Source organism: Epargyreus clarus, unplaced genomic scaffold (genome assembly GCF_041222505.1).
Source record: "Epargyreus clarus isolate Ecla_fem2 unplaced genomic scaffold, WU_Ecla_fem_2.2 ptg000033l, whole genome shotgun sequence".
NCBI lineage: Eukaryota > Metazoa > Arthropoda > Insecta > Lepidoptera > Hesperiidae > Epargyreus > Epargyreus clarus.
Genome location: NW_027332238.1, coordinates 3,547,384 through 3,561,842, shown reverse-complemented (window position 1 = coordinate 3,561,842; position 14,459 = coordinate 3,547,384). Strand labels below are relative to the sequence as shown.

At 35.5% G+C, this 14,459-nt stretch overlaps 1 protein-coding gene across 1 annotated transcript in view; it reads right to left on the bottom strand.

Annotated features, from left to right (window-relative positions):
• Window positions 1–188: 188 nt before the first annotated feature.
• LOC140755684 (uncharacterized) overlaps window positions 189–14,459 on the bottom strand; it is a 32,318-nt gene continuing 18,047 nt past the window's right edge. Inside the window, exons 6-16 of the mRNA XM_073090999.1 lie at window positions 13,499–13,622; window positions 12,491–12,617; window positions 11,671–11,826; window positions 10,827–10,984; window positions 9,675–9,816; window positions 8,232–8,326; window positions 7,717–7,820; window positions 4,404–5,987; window positions 3,595–3,774; window positions 2,715–3,250; window positions 189–2,245 (exon numbers count right to left, since the gene is read on the bottom strand). Coding sequence (XP_072947100.1) covers window positions 896–2,245; window positions 2,715–3,250; window positions 3,595–3,774; window positions 4,404–5,987; window positions 7,717–7,820; window positions 8,232–8,326; window positions 9,675–9,816; window positions 10,827–10,984; window positions 11,671–11,826; window positions 12,491–12,617; window positions 13,499–13,622 — 4,556 coding nt within the window. The 3' untranslated portion in view covers window positions 189–895. The remainder of the gene's footprint in view (window positions 2,246–2,714; window positions 3,251–3,594; window positions 3,775–4,403; window positions 5,988–7,716; window positions 7,821–8,231; window positions 8,327–9,674; window positions 9,817–10,826; window positions 10,985–11,670; window positions 11,827–12,490; window positions 12,618–13,498; window positions 13,623–14,459) is intronic.

The following is a 14,459-nucleotide window of genomic DNA, read 5'->3' as shown; positions in this document are numbered from 1 at the left end:
CCACACTAAGGTTCGTCTTCGTTGTATTATCCTAATTGTGATAAAAAGGACTAGATAATTATTATGCAATTGAATACGGCAATTATACATTGCATTATCTTGTGGGTAGTTAAGCAATCTACCTTTCTTTTCTACTCTTAATGATCACCTTTTACAAGATTAAAGTATCAAATAGAGAAATAGAGTATGTCCACATGATAAGTCATTGTCGTATGATCATCTGTACAACTCCATATAGAGCAGGTTCTACCTGTAGCCCATAGATAAGTATAGATATCTCACCGCCTTGTAATTGAAGGAAGCCATTAAATGGCAAACGATTGACAATTCTGCCAGCCATTTAATGGCTGTCATGGTGTAACTTACGCGAAACAATGCCGACATGCGCAGTTAAGTGGTGCAAACACGAAATCGAAGAAAAAGTGCGGAGAAATATCGTTTCATTCGTAAATGATCTAAAAACTACATTGTTTAAATATTTTTTAAACACGAAAATAGATGACAGTGACAATTTCAATTGTCAAAACTGGTTACATTTTCTTGTTAGGAGTAATTTACTAATCTATGCTGAAGCCAATCACATGTCGCCACGTGCGCACTAAGCCGCTCCTCATATGTAAGTCAGTCACACCCACACACCGACACACAGAACTGCTTCACGATAGACATGTGTGACAGTGGTACCTCTGTCAAAATATACTGGTTCTACCAACTTGGGTATGGGCCGCACCAAACTACTAGTCCGCTCTGAAGTTGCGAGCAGGTGTCATACAATTTGCTATGGCAACGCGATTAGTTTCTATATTCAGAGCGGACTAGCTGTTTTACGCGGATTATACCCATGTAGCAAAGAAATACTCAACAACACATATTAAACTATGTCATATATATCGTTCTATGTATTAAGTTCTTTATTAATTTTCTCTCTAAGTTGTTGCTTCAAATAATTCCTTCTTTGATAATCTTTTTTACTTATTCGTATTATTCTTTTAAATTTGTCTTTATCTTTTTTGGTTTTATCTTTTGTAATCTTTGGATTTCTTGAATTATCTTCCGTTTTCTTATTACTTTTATTGCAATTATCTTTTGAAGAGTGAACTAAATTATCAATCCTAGTATTTTGTTTTTCAACTTGAGTTGTATTGAGTTTTTTCTTATCATTTTCATCATTTTTATTTGAAGATTCATCACAATTATATATTTTGGTATTCGGTTTATCCATATGAATCCCAAACTCCGGTTTGTCTTGTAAATCGTCAAAATCGTTAACATTTTCTTTGGTCATTTTGTTGAAAATTTTCAAAAATTGCCAAAATTCTATATCTTCACCTTTGATGTTAGTTTCGTAGAATTTAATCAACTCTGGATCGCATTTATGTTTGTTCATAACTGGCTTTGGTTTTTTATGTCTATTATTATTTGTACTATCAACTTTATAATTTCTATCAATTTTATCATTTCTATCACTTTTATCATTTCTATCAATTTTATCACTTTTATCATTTTCATCAATTTTATCAATTTCCACTACACGTCTATTCTTTTTATACCAACTAACTTTCTTCACCTTTTTTGTTGATTTAACTGATTGTTCAATGTCCATCTTATGTTTCCATACTTTTTTCTTAAACGGCTTCGAATCTACACTATGTTTTCGACAATGTAGCTTCAACGCACACAACGATTGACAGATTTTATCACAACTCTCACAGGGAAACAGCATTTTCTTCTTATACCTCTTCGCTAACCTATACAACTTTTTCATTCTACTCAAATAATCATTTGTATCAATTTTAATCGACATAATCTCATCAACTTCAAACTCTGGGAGGATGAAATCATCAATGTTATCAACTTTAATATTATTTCTCTCTACAACCCACTCGTTGCCTTTCTTAACTAGTTTCGTCTTAGCTATTCCTGTATCTTTTAGCTTTCTATTCTTCCTATCAATATCAACAAATGCTTTTTTATTTAAGTACTTAACACTTGGAATTACGTCTATATTATCAATGGTCGAACTATTAACTTTATAGCAAAACTTAGAACCGTTATCAGACTCTTTACTACGTAGTTCGTTACTTGGTATAGTAATTTTTATATTATGGTCATTGGCCATATGTTTGGTAATACTAAGATGCGTAGTAACAAAGTCACATAGGGGACATTTTTTCAAAATTGTCGAGTTGCAAACTGCGAAATGGTCTTTGCAATGGTCTAGAAGTTTCTCTTTTGTATCGTATAGCTGAAAGAAAATAGTTATTTAGTTAATTCACAGAATGTGGTAGAAAACGAGCATGCAGTTCACTTTATAGTAAGTGGCTACTGACGCCCATGGACATCTGTAATCAACCCCAGATAAGATTAGATCCCTACCCTTTCAGGACCACCCCAAATCCTCAGAGTCCGACTCGCACTTGGTCAGATTATCTTTCGTGGTCGAACCATGCATGGATTCTTCTCTGCCACGGGAGAATCGGAGAGGATATGTCGGGATGTACAAAAAATACTAAAATATACATTTATGACGCGTTAGAAAAAGTGGCCTAATTTAAACAATTTCCCCGATCTGCGATCCCGCCTTGTGAGGAGGACCACAGATGCCCCGTTACCCCTGAGAACTAAGCTGGAATGCCTCGGATAAGATTTTTCTCTTAAAACATAGCAGTGGGACAGTAATGGGTTAATCATATTATCTAGATTAAAAAACTTACCTTAAAACATACATAACACTGATGGGTATTTAACTTTATTTTTCTACTTTCGGTAACTTTTTTATTTCTACCTTCATCAATGATATCATCATCAACATCATAGCGTTTTCTCTTACCACCCGAAGCAGACCTCAAGTGAAATCTATTCGTCTCTTTTACTCCTTCACTGTCGTTATTCCCATCTCTGTCTTTTGTTGAATCATCATTGTTATTCGAAGACGAGTTTGATTGTATTGTTGTCTCTTTCCCTCCTTTGTCATCACTATTGTCGTCTCTTTCTTGTGTAGTACTAGTATTATTTGAATTATCATTAGTACTCTCAACACTTTTATTTTGATCTTCTTTATTATTTGTAATAATAATTTCTGTTGGTATTTTATTATCTCCTTTATTAATAATGTTGACATTTTCTTGTTTTTCTATTTCAATATTAGATTCATCTTTATTTTGAGTTACAGAATCATTAATAATATCTTCATTATCATTATTTTTTGATTTACATTTATTTTTATCGAAATATTTAATTGATACCTTATCTGGAAAAAATAAAATTATAAGTTAAAAGCGAAAAAAGTAGATATGGCCTACAAATGAGGCGACAGTGACTACTGCCGCCAATGGACATCTGTAATCAAACCCAGATAGGATTAGATTCCTTCCCGAGGTCGGCCACAGATGCGCCGCTACTCCTGAGGACTAAGCCGGAACGCCTCGGAAAAGTCTGTCTCCCTTACCACACCCTTCAAACCGGAACACAGCAGCGCCTAACACTGCTGTTATTAGGTAGAAATAGGTGTGGCGGTGGTGCCGCCGGAGTCGAACCACAAAGGGTTCTTCAACCACCTTCAAATATTTACAACTTCTATAGTCAAAATATTACCTTTATATAAATCTTTCGCTTTTCTCATCCTTTCATTGTATTCTTGTCTTGTTTTCTCTATTAATTTTATTTCTTTATTGATTCTCGTATCTTTTAAGAGTCTATCCAAATAATCCTTGACGTACGCTTGGCTATCTTTATCTATTATACTATCTTTATCCTTTTCTTTTCTTTTGTAATCTGAAATAATTCACATTGACTTGTTAAAAATGAATTGGCACCTATTGAATTTGGAAAAAATACGAATACATATTTCTTTACGCAAAAATTTCATTTGCTGGCCCTGACTAGATATGAATTTTGAATCCTGGCAAGATTGAAATGAGCTGGTCCTGACAAGATTTGAATTTTACACCCTTGCAACATTAGAATTTTGCACTCTGGTAAATTAGAATTTTGCACTCTGGTAAATTAGAATTTTGCACTCTGGTACATTAGAATTTTGTGCCAGGGAGGCAAGGTTTTAATTTGGCGTCACTATCAAGATTACACCGATGGCCTAAGCATGGCCTCTAGCTGGGTAGCGTAATATTACAATTATTACGAAAAATTGTACTTATGAAATATTCTACTAGCAATGATAGCTTAGTGATACAGAATCTCTGAAGCCTGCATACCTAATAAATCTTAAGACAAAAAGTTCTACAAGGTATGTGAAGTCTACCAATACGCACTTGGCCAGCGCGGTGGACTACTATGATCTAATCCTTCTTATTCTGAGAGACCCGTGACCACCAGTGGGACAATAATGGGTTGATGATGATGTTAAAATATTCATTATTTGTCTCAAGTAAATAAATGAAACTTACTTTCCAAATCCTTTTTATCAAAAACATGCTCAATGAAGAACTCATCAAACTTTCTTTCAGACTCTTCTTTGCCTTTCCTCTGATTCATGCACCTCGTTAAATCTTCTGATAGAACCGTCTTAGAATATTCTATGTCTTCTAATTCTTCTTTATTTTCATTCTCAGAATCTTCATCTTTATGTTCAATTTCTTTATCTACATTCTCAGCAGATTCTTCATCTTTAAGTACGAAATTATCATTATTATTCATATGTTTATTAGTAAATTCATGTTGTTGAATAACTTTTCTATGTCTCAAATGTCTTGTTCTTCTACTATTATCAATATCATTTTCTACTGTTAATTCCATTTTAGAATAATCTTTATTTTCTTCAATTTCTTTATTAGAATTATTTATTAAATTATCAAAATTTCCCGTTATCATTTCTTGTTTATTTCTTTTACTAATTACAGGTTGAATAAGTTTATTATTTTTAAAATTATTCTCTATTTTACTTTTATTAATAGCATTTTCTTCTGTTAAATCTGCTTCAGAATAATCATCATTTTGTTCAAATTCTTTATCAGAACTCTTTACAAAATTATCAATATTGCCCTTTTTCATATATTCATTTGTATTACTATTTTTAGCTTTAATACGTTTATTATTTTTAAAACATTTTTCGTTTTTACTCTTATCATTTACTTCTTCTGTTAAAATGACATAACTTTGTTCAAATTCAATATTTGAACCATCTTCAGAAGTCTTAATAACTTTATCAACAAAATCAACATTTGTCTTTTTCATACATTTATTTGTATTACTATTTTCCACTTCAATATCTTTAATACGTCTTAAATTCATTATAGCTCTTATACCTTTAATAGAATTGTCTTTAGTAATATCTTTCTGAATATCATCTGTCACATTAGAATGACTATCTATTTCTGTTACTAAAACATTAGAAATATCTACATTTTTATCATCTTTATGTGGAAGAACTATAATTAATTCTTTATTAAGTTTGACTTCATTAGTCAAATCTTTGGAATGTATTGTTGTTTTATTATCTTTAGTAAAGTTTATGGAATTACTTTCTTTAGTAATAACATCATCATTCATAATGCCATCCTCTGATACGGCTCTATTATATTGAGACATAGCGTTTAAAGAACTCTTTTCAGTTATTACACTCTCATTTAAGTTATTTAAATCATTTAAAATGTTGTCATCCTCTGATATGGCCATATTATCTTGAGGTACAAGGTCTATAGTACAATTTTTAAGGATCAAAAGACTTTTCGATTGTTCTATATCATTTAAAATATTACCATCCTCTGACAAGGCTCTATTATCTTGAGACATAACGTTTACAGAACTCTTTTCCGTTATAACACCCTCATTTAAGTGATTTGAATCATTAAAAATGTTGTCATCCCCTGCTAAAACCCTATTGGTCTCTGAATTTACAGCATTATTCTCTGTTACAATATCCTTTGGTACAGCAGCCTGTAAAATGTTTTCGACCTCTGCTCTAAATGCGTCTAAGTCTTCAGTATTTTGAGTTATTACATCTAGATCAGTATCGTTCATGGAATTTAATTCTGGAAAATAAACAATGGAATTAAATTATTCAGAAGGTGGTAGAACCCTCTGTGGTTGTTTTTTATATACGAGGGTGCGTTTTTAAGTCCGCGGAATGGCAGGGTTGGATGGGGGATAGCGGGCTCGTTAAGGGCGGTACGTGTTAAGTGACTCATAAATAGTATAAATATAAAGTTTTATCACAATTGCATCATTAGTTTTAAAACTATCGACAATTAAACAACTCAATCCGGAAGAAAATTGGAAGTATGGAGAAAATCGAGCATCGCGCCGTTATAAAGTTCCTTACCAAGCAAGGAAAGTCTGTGCAAATCATAATGGAAGATATGTCATCGGTTTACGGGGACTCTTGACCTGGAAAAACGATGGTTTACAAGTGGAACAACCTTTTTAAGCAAGGCAGGGATTCACTTGAAGACGACCCACGACCAGGACGGTCTGTTGAGGTGACCATATCGGAAACGATAGCGGAAGTCGAAAAATTAGTACTGGAAGATGCTCGGCTAAAGAAGAAACAGCTTGCAGAAATGGTTGGAGTATCGGATACAACCATTTTTAAAATTCTGCATGACCATCTTGGCATGACTAAAGTCAGCGCGCGGTGGGTGCCGAGAATGCTCACGCCGCCTCAGAAACAACAGCGCGTTGAATGTTCCCGTGCGTTTTTGAACCTCTGTGGAGAAGATAAGGATATTGTACTGAATCGAATTGTTACTGGAGATGAAACTTGGGTTCACCATTATGAACCTGAGTCTAAACAAGACTCCATGCAGTGGCATAAAAAGGGTACAGCACCTCCTAAAAAGTTTAAGGTGTCACAATCGGCCGGCAAACTCATGGCGACAGTCTTTTGGGATGCAGAAGGAATTTTGTTAATAGATTACAAAGATAAAGGTGTCTCTATAACCGGAGAATATTACGCAACAATCTTGGAGCGGTTAAAAGAAGCCATCAAAGAAAAAAGACGAGGAAAATTATCCAGAGGTGTCCTGCTGTTGCACGACAATGCGCCCGTACACAAGAGCCGTATTGCACTGGCTGCCCTGCATAAGGTGGGCTTTGATATTTTAAATCACCCACCCTATAGTCCAGACCTGGCTCCCAGCGATTATTATCTCTTTCCAAAAATGAAAAAAGAGCTTCGTGGAAAGAAATTTTCTACAGACGAAGAAGTAAAGGACGCAATTTCCTCGTATTTTTCCGACAAGGACAAAACATTTTTTTATGAGGGTTTAAATAAGTTAATACAAAGATCTGAAAAATGCATTCGTCTTGCAGGAGAATATGTAGAAAAAGAAAAATAATTTTGACATTTTATTTTCGCTCCTTGTCCCTCATTCCGCGAACTTAAAAACGTACCCTCGTATAATATATAGTTTTTAAATAAAATAAGAGTAGCAGACGAGCATGCAGTCCACCTGATGGTAAGTGGCTACTGCCGCCCATGGACATCTGTAATCAACCCCAGATAGGATTAGATATTCCTACCTGAGGTCGGCCACAGAAGCGCCGCTACCCCTGAGGACTAATCTGGAATGCCTCGGAAAAGTATGTCTCCCTTACCACACTTCAAACTGGCACACAGCAGCGCTACACTGCTGTTATAACAGAAATAGGTGTGGTGGTGGTGCCGGAGTCGAACCACAGAGGGTTCTACCACGTTCTAAATACCATAAAATAATCGTGATAAGATGAGGAATATAAAGAACATTCTTCAATATTACTAACCATCCAAAACTTCTTCTTTTTCGATTTCGAAAAGCTCAAATTCGGGTAACGCGGCTACATCCAGTGGTTCTTCTTTAATGTCCGTTTCTACTGTATAAGGTGTTCTAGACAAAACAAAATAATAAATTAGTATTTTTTTAAGGTTCCCTATCCAAAGGTTAAAACCCAATTACTAAGCCTCCGCTCTCTGTCCGTATGTCACAGAACGTGTCTAAGAAAAAACGTATAGTATATATCTAAAAAAATATAGTAATACCTAAATAAATATTTACTAGAATCTTCATGGTGTCGATTTTTATCTGCCGGTTTTAATAAAAATTACTCATATTTTTTATCACAAAATATTTTTATACTTTAAAGTATATCATATGCATGTTCATAAACTAACGTATATTATATACCAAAACAAATTATTTACTAACCAACTTTACGGTGTAAATTTTTTTGTAAAAAAATCTCATAATTCTTCCCACTTTTCAAAAATATTACTGACTCTAAAACAATAATATACTCACTCATTCCCTTCAACGACTTGATGGGCTTGCCACATGTGATACTTCAGCCAATCGGCCCTTTTGTATTGCTTCATACAAATCGAACATTTTTTAGCCTGAAAAAAAACAACAACAAAATTAATCATATGTTAGAAGATTTATAACGTTAATGTTTCTTTGTTTGTGTATATCGTAATTAACGTAAATAAAACCTTTTGATCATAAGTTCTACTTAAGGTGAGTTAAAGTTTGAGTTAAAGTTAACTATAATAATAATTTTGACGATATATAGGAGTAGCTGACGAGCATGCAGTCCACCTTATGGTAAGTGGTTATTACCGCCCATGGACATCAGTAATCAACCCCAGATAGAATTAGATATTCCTGAAGTCGGCCACAGATGCGCTGCTACCCCTGAGGACTAAGCTGGAACTCCTCGGATAAGTATGTCTCTTACCACACTTCAAACCAGAACACAGCAGCGCTACACTGCTGTTATAACAGAAATAGGTGTGACGGTGGTGCTGGAATTGGACCATAGAGGGCAGTGGCCGACTAAGCCCGTCGTAGGCCCGGGACAGATTTTACGAAATTATTCGCCGACAAATACGTATGATTCCGGTGACCTTTTTTGAGCTGATTTATAAAAAAATCACATACTGTTTGGTTCTGACAACCTTTTTTACAACTGTGTTTGGGGGCCCCCCGGGATCGGGAGCGGGGGCGGACCACCCCTTCCGCGCACCCCTAGTCCGGTAGAGATAAAGGGTACTATCATCTATACATATAAATAAAATTGGAGTGTTTGTTTTTAATATTGTAATAACCGCTTTTTGCTACATGCATATGAATATACGTACGGTAGGTACATACACCAAAATAACATTTTTTACAATTTTTGTCTGTCTGTCTGTCTGTTTGTTTGTTGTGGCTAATCTCTGAAATGACTGGATCGATTTTGACGGGACTTTTATTGGCAGGTAGCTGATGTAATAAGGAGTAACTTAGGCTACTTAGTCTTGATGATTTTTTTGTTTATGATATTATTAGATTTCTTTTTAACGCGGGTAAAACCGCAGGGCATAGCAAGTTTCAAATATATTTTTCATCCACCCATTATTGTCCCACTGCTGGGCTCGGGTCTCCTCTCAGAATAAGGATTAGGTCATAGTCCACCGCGCTGGCCAAGTGCGTATTGGTAGACTTCACATCATACCTTTGATTTTTTTTTATATAAATCTCTCAGATATGCTGGTTTCCTCACGATGTATTCCTTCACCGTTTTAAGCAAGTGATAATTAATTTCTAATACAGTCCGCACCAAACTGCTAGTCCGCTCTGAAGTTGTTGCGAGCAGATGTAGTCATAAAATTTTCTATGGCGACGCGATTCATTTCTATATTCAGAGCGGACTAGCAGTTTTACGCGGACTATACATAAGTATACTGGTTGAGGAATACTCACAGTTTTCCTGTAGTGTTTCTTGATATGCATAATGAGGCTCGGCTTAATGTTCGTGACAAAATCACACATGTCACACATCAACGTTAGTTTCCCCGTGTGCTTCTTGCGAATGTGTACCGTCAGGTAATTCTTGTTATAGAAGCTGAAACATATAAGTTACTTTATATTAAGAAAGGTAAAAAAATCTTTTGAATATCTCCTTTTTTTACACGCTTTTATTTTTTTATCTCCTTTTTTTGTTTATCTCCTTTTTTTCTCCTTTTATATTAGCTTCACTTGTATGTTTGTCAGTGAGTAACTCCGTTTTTTCAGTAGAAAGAGATCAACATACATCCTGATAATTATGACGCTTTGTGGATGCTTAATGTGAACAGCAGTATAAATAAAACAGTAAATAATAATTAAATAAACTAAAGAAACCGCTTTTATAAGAAATTTCACTAAAAAATAAAAATAGTTTAAAAAAAACTAAAGTACACGCTTATAGAAATTGAATTTATTGAATTGTAAAAGCGTGGGGTGCTTTTGAAAATATCAAGCTCATGTCTGTGAGTAAAATATTTATAACTACCGAGAGTGTGCACCCCACGATTTTTTTACAATTAAATATATCTTTTTTTGTTGTTAATACAATTTTTCATTAATTTTTTTCAAGTTTACTTTATAATGTTTAGTTTGATTTCTATAAAAGCGTGTACTTTAGTTTTTTTTTTACTATATTTTATCAGGAAAGGTAAAAAAAATTGTTTATCTCCTTTTTTATTTATTCATTTATTTCAGACAGTAAGGTCCATATCACATATACCTTACAGACTAACGTACGTACTTACTCGTATATATACTTATAACTAAATTATGGATTTGGGGCGTTTTTAAAAAATATAATTTCACTAGCTTTTCACCACGGCTTCACTCGCTTTCAGTCACAAGTATTGTTGAATTTTTTTAGACAACCCATTTGCAATATACTTTGTCATATTTAATTTCATAAAAAAAAAGTTTTCATCCATTAAGCAGCTCGGTGAAGTCTTATATCGGGATCTTACACCAATTGAATTTATTCACAATTACTAATTACATAAAAAAATAAGTAAAAAAAAAAGTTTTTTATTCTTCAAAATATTTGCGTCAAAAATACCATAAAGCACTCACCACACCCCACAATAGTCACACTCGACATTCTTCACTTTCACCACATGTTGCTTCTCGTGCTTAACCAAACGATGTTTCCTCGTGAACTTCTTCCCGCATACCTTACACGGGAACTGCTTATCCGGGTAATGTATTATCGTGTGTTTCTTTAGCGCACTCTACAACAATATGTATAGTGAAGAGTTGTGGACCTAAAATAGCTCCTTGGTAGACATCACTTTGAGTTTTAAACGTTTTTTTATAATATAAGAGTAGCAGACGATGATGTACGTATGCAGTTCTGATGATACCTTGGACACATGTAATAAACCTCACATAGGATTTGATTCCTACCTGAGATCGACCACGGATGCGTTGCTGCCCCTGGCGACTAAGCTGAAATGCTTTGGAAAAGTATGTCTCCCTTACCACATCCTTCAAACCAGAACACAGCAGTGCTTAACACTATTATTATAACAGAAATAGGTGTAGCGGTGGTGCTGCCAGATCGAAACACTATGGGTTCTACCACTTTCAAAGGTAAAAAAAATATAACAATACAATTGAAGGTGGTAGAACTTTGTGGTTCAACTCCGGCGGCACCACCGCCACACCTATTTCTGTTATAACAGCAGTGTAGCGCTGCTGTGTTCTGGTTTAAAGGGGGTAGTAAAGGAGACATACTTTGACGAGGCATTCCACCTTAGTCCTCAGGGTAGCGGCATATCTGCGTCGACTGCATGCTCCTTTGATTCAAGATTTAACAAAAACATTATCGTCTTTATAGATGTTGATATTTTAAAAATCACTCACGTAATTTATCTTAAACGCGCCAAAAGTAGTACAATTCCAAAAATACACTCACCCGGTCCTTAAATCTCTTCGTGCAGCCCTTAAACGCACACTTATAGGGCTTAACATCAACATGCGACAACAGGTGGGCACTCATATTGTACTTATTCGCTATTTTCATTCCACAAATCTCACAATTCGTCGCGTTGCCTCTTTTGTGTACTGTTTTCTGAATAAAGTCAAAAATTAAAAATCAAAAAATATTTTTTAGTAATATAATAAAACTAAGTGTCTCCCAGATTTACAAAAAAATAATAGAATAGAAATAACAGACGAGCATGCAGTCCACCTGATGGTAAATGTCAAATCTATATACATACATAATATCAATGTTTATCTGTATGTCCTTTATATAAACGTAAACTATGCATTTGATCATGTGATGATCTTTAGCAAAGTTGTTGTGCATGAGCCCAAGAAGGTTTCTGAGTTGGTACGATCAGCTTTCGACAGATGGCGCCACTGTCATTCCAATGAAGTACAAATTTTCATTTATATGTATGTCATGTTATTTTTGAAAACGCGGGCGATGGACTCTACTAGTGTGTAATAATAAAAGTAACGGGCCCAAAGGAGATCCTTGTAACACTCTTTCTTGTCTTTCATATTATACTCTATCTTGGAACGAAATGAGCCCTTAATTATGATAAAACAAGAACATAATTAACGACTAAAAAATAATCAAAAAACAAATAAAGTATAGCTATGTCAATCCCACAATTTAGACGAATCCTACGACACCTCATATGTTAATCCGTCAAGCCGTTTGTGCTGCAGCGTGACAAAGAATGAGACATACATACCTTACCCTCCACAAATAAACGAATACTCACGATATGGTGGTTCACCTTTCCTATAGTTTTGAACTTCTTTCCACATATATCGCATGGCAGTTGCTTAATGTCAATATTCATATGTACTTCTGCCACGTGATTTTGCAATGTCATCTTTTTGGCAAACCTGAAAATATAATAGCAGTAGCAGACGAGCATGCTGTCCACCTGATGGTAAGTGCTACTGCCGCCCGTGGACATCTGTTATCAATCCCAGATAAGACTAGATTCCTAGCTGAGGTCGGCCACAGATGCGCTGCTACCCCTGAGGACTAAGCTGGAACGCCTCGGAAAAGTCTGTCTCCCTTACCACACCCTTCAAACCGGAACACAGCAGCGCCTAACACTGCTGTTATTAGGTAGAAATAGGTGTGGCGGTGGTGCCGCCGGAGTCGAACCACAAAGGGTTCTACCACCTTCAGATACTTTATACATTGTCGTTGATTCGAATCGAGAATCCCAGGCACCTCTGATAATTCAAAGAAAATGTCATCACCATCATCAACTCATTACTGTCTCACTGCTGGGCACGGGTCTCCTCTCAGAATGAAAAAGATAAGGTCATAATCCACCGCGCTGGACAAGTAGTAGACATTTTTGAAACAGCTTTCCTCGCGATATTTTCCTTCATCTTCCATAAAAATTGATAATATGTTATAATAAAAATGTCCCCTTGCGGTAAACAGCAAGTGTTAGCCGAACTTTTGCTTGGCGCCTCAGTGTTTTTTTTTCGATTTTAATATGTTTATATATGTCCAAACGTTATAAAAGCTGAATATTCGTAACTGTCAATTTTTATCGTCTCAGAAATGCCTATCTCTCTTCTCTCATTTTTGGGAGGAGACCCTTGCTCAGTGATATTATTGAATTGACGACAGGAAATTTAAAAAAATCTGAGTTCAATCGGGTTTGAACCTCGGACTCCCTGAGTACACACAAGGTTATCGTTATCCTGTCAACTGACCAATTTTGACCACTGACCGCTTAATAATAACAAGTTTGTCTCACCGTTTGTCACATATGCTACAATCGTATCGCCTCACGATCCCCATATGCCTTTCATGGTGCTTCCTCAACGTAGAGGTATCCCGGCAGGCGTAGTCGCAGTACTTACACTTGTGCGGTTTTAAATCTGAAATAAATGTTTCTTTATAATATAGGAGTAGCAGACGAGCATGCTCCACCTGATGGTAAGCTACTGCTGCTTATGGACATGCGTAATCAATCCCAGATAGGTAAATATTGACGTCGGCCACAGATGCGCCGCTACCTGAGGACTAAGCTGGAACGCCTCGGAAAGTATGTCTCCCTTACCACACTGCAAATCAGAATACAGCAGCGCTTAACACTGCTGTTATTAGGCATAATTTTATGTGTGTGTGTGTTTGTAATGCGTGTCTATTTGTACGTGTAGCCATGCTCATCTTCTTTCTTCTTTTTATAAGAATGGAATAAAAAAGAGAATGCAGTCCACCTGATGGCCAATGGCCACAGCCCATGATCAATTGATCATATGCAAGGTCACCACTCGATTATCCATGCAATGGATTTTGCATTTTTTTTTAATAATGTAAGAGTAGCAGACGAGCATGCAGTCCAACTGATGGTAAGTGATGGTAAGTTTATGTATATTCCCACAATTAAAACGAATCGTATTTTAAAATCGCTCAAAATACATACATATGCTCGAATAACATTACCCTCCGCTGTTGGGTACAAATAATAAAAAAACAATGTCATATTAACTAGTGGTAAGGAACATTTTATAGTTCTTGATAATCGTAATACTATAAATACGAATGTGAGTTTGTTTGTTCACACTTTCACGCCTGAACTACATAAGCGATTGTCATGTAATTTTGTACACACGTTGACAGAGGTTCAGAAGAGGACATAGGATATAGTCAGCGTGAAACTGCTAGTCCGCTCTGAATATAGAAATGAATCGCGTCGCCATAGCAAATTGTAT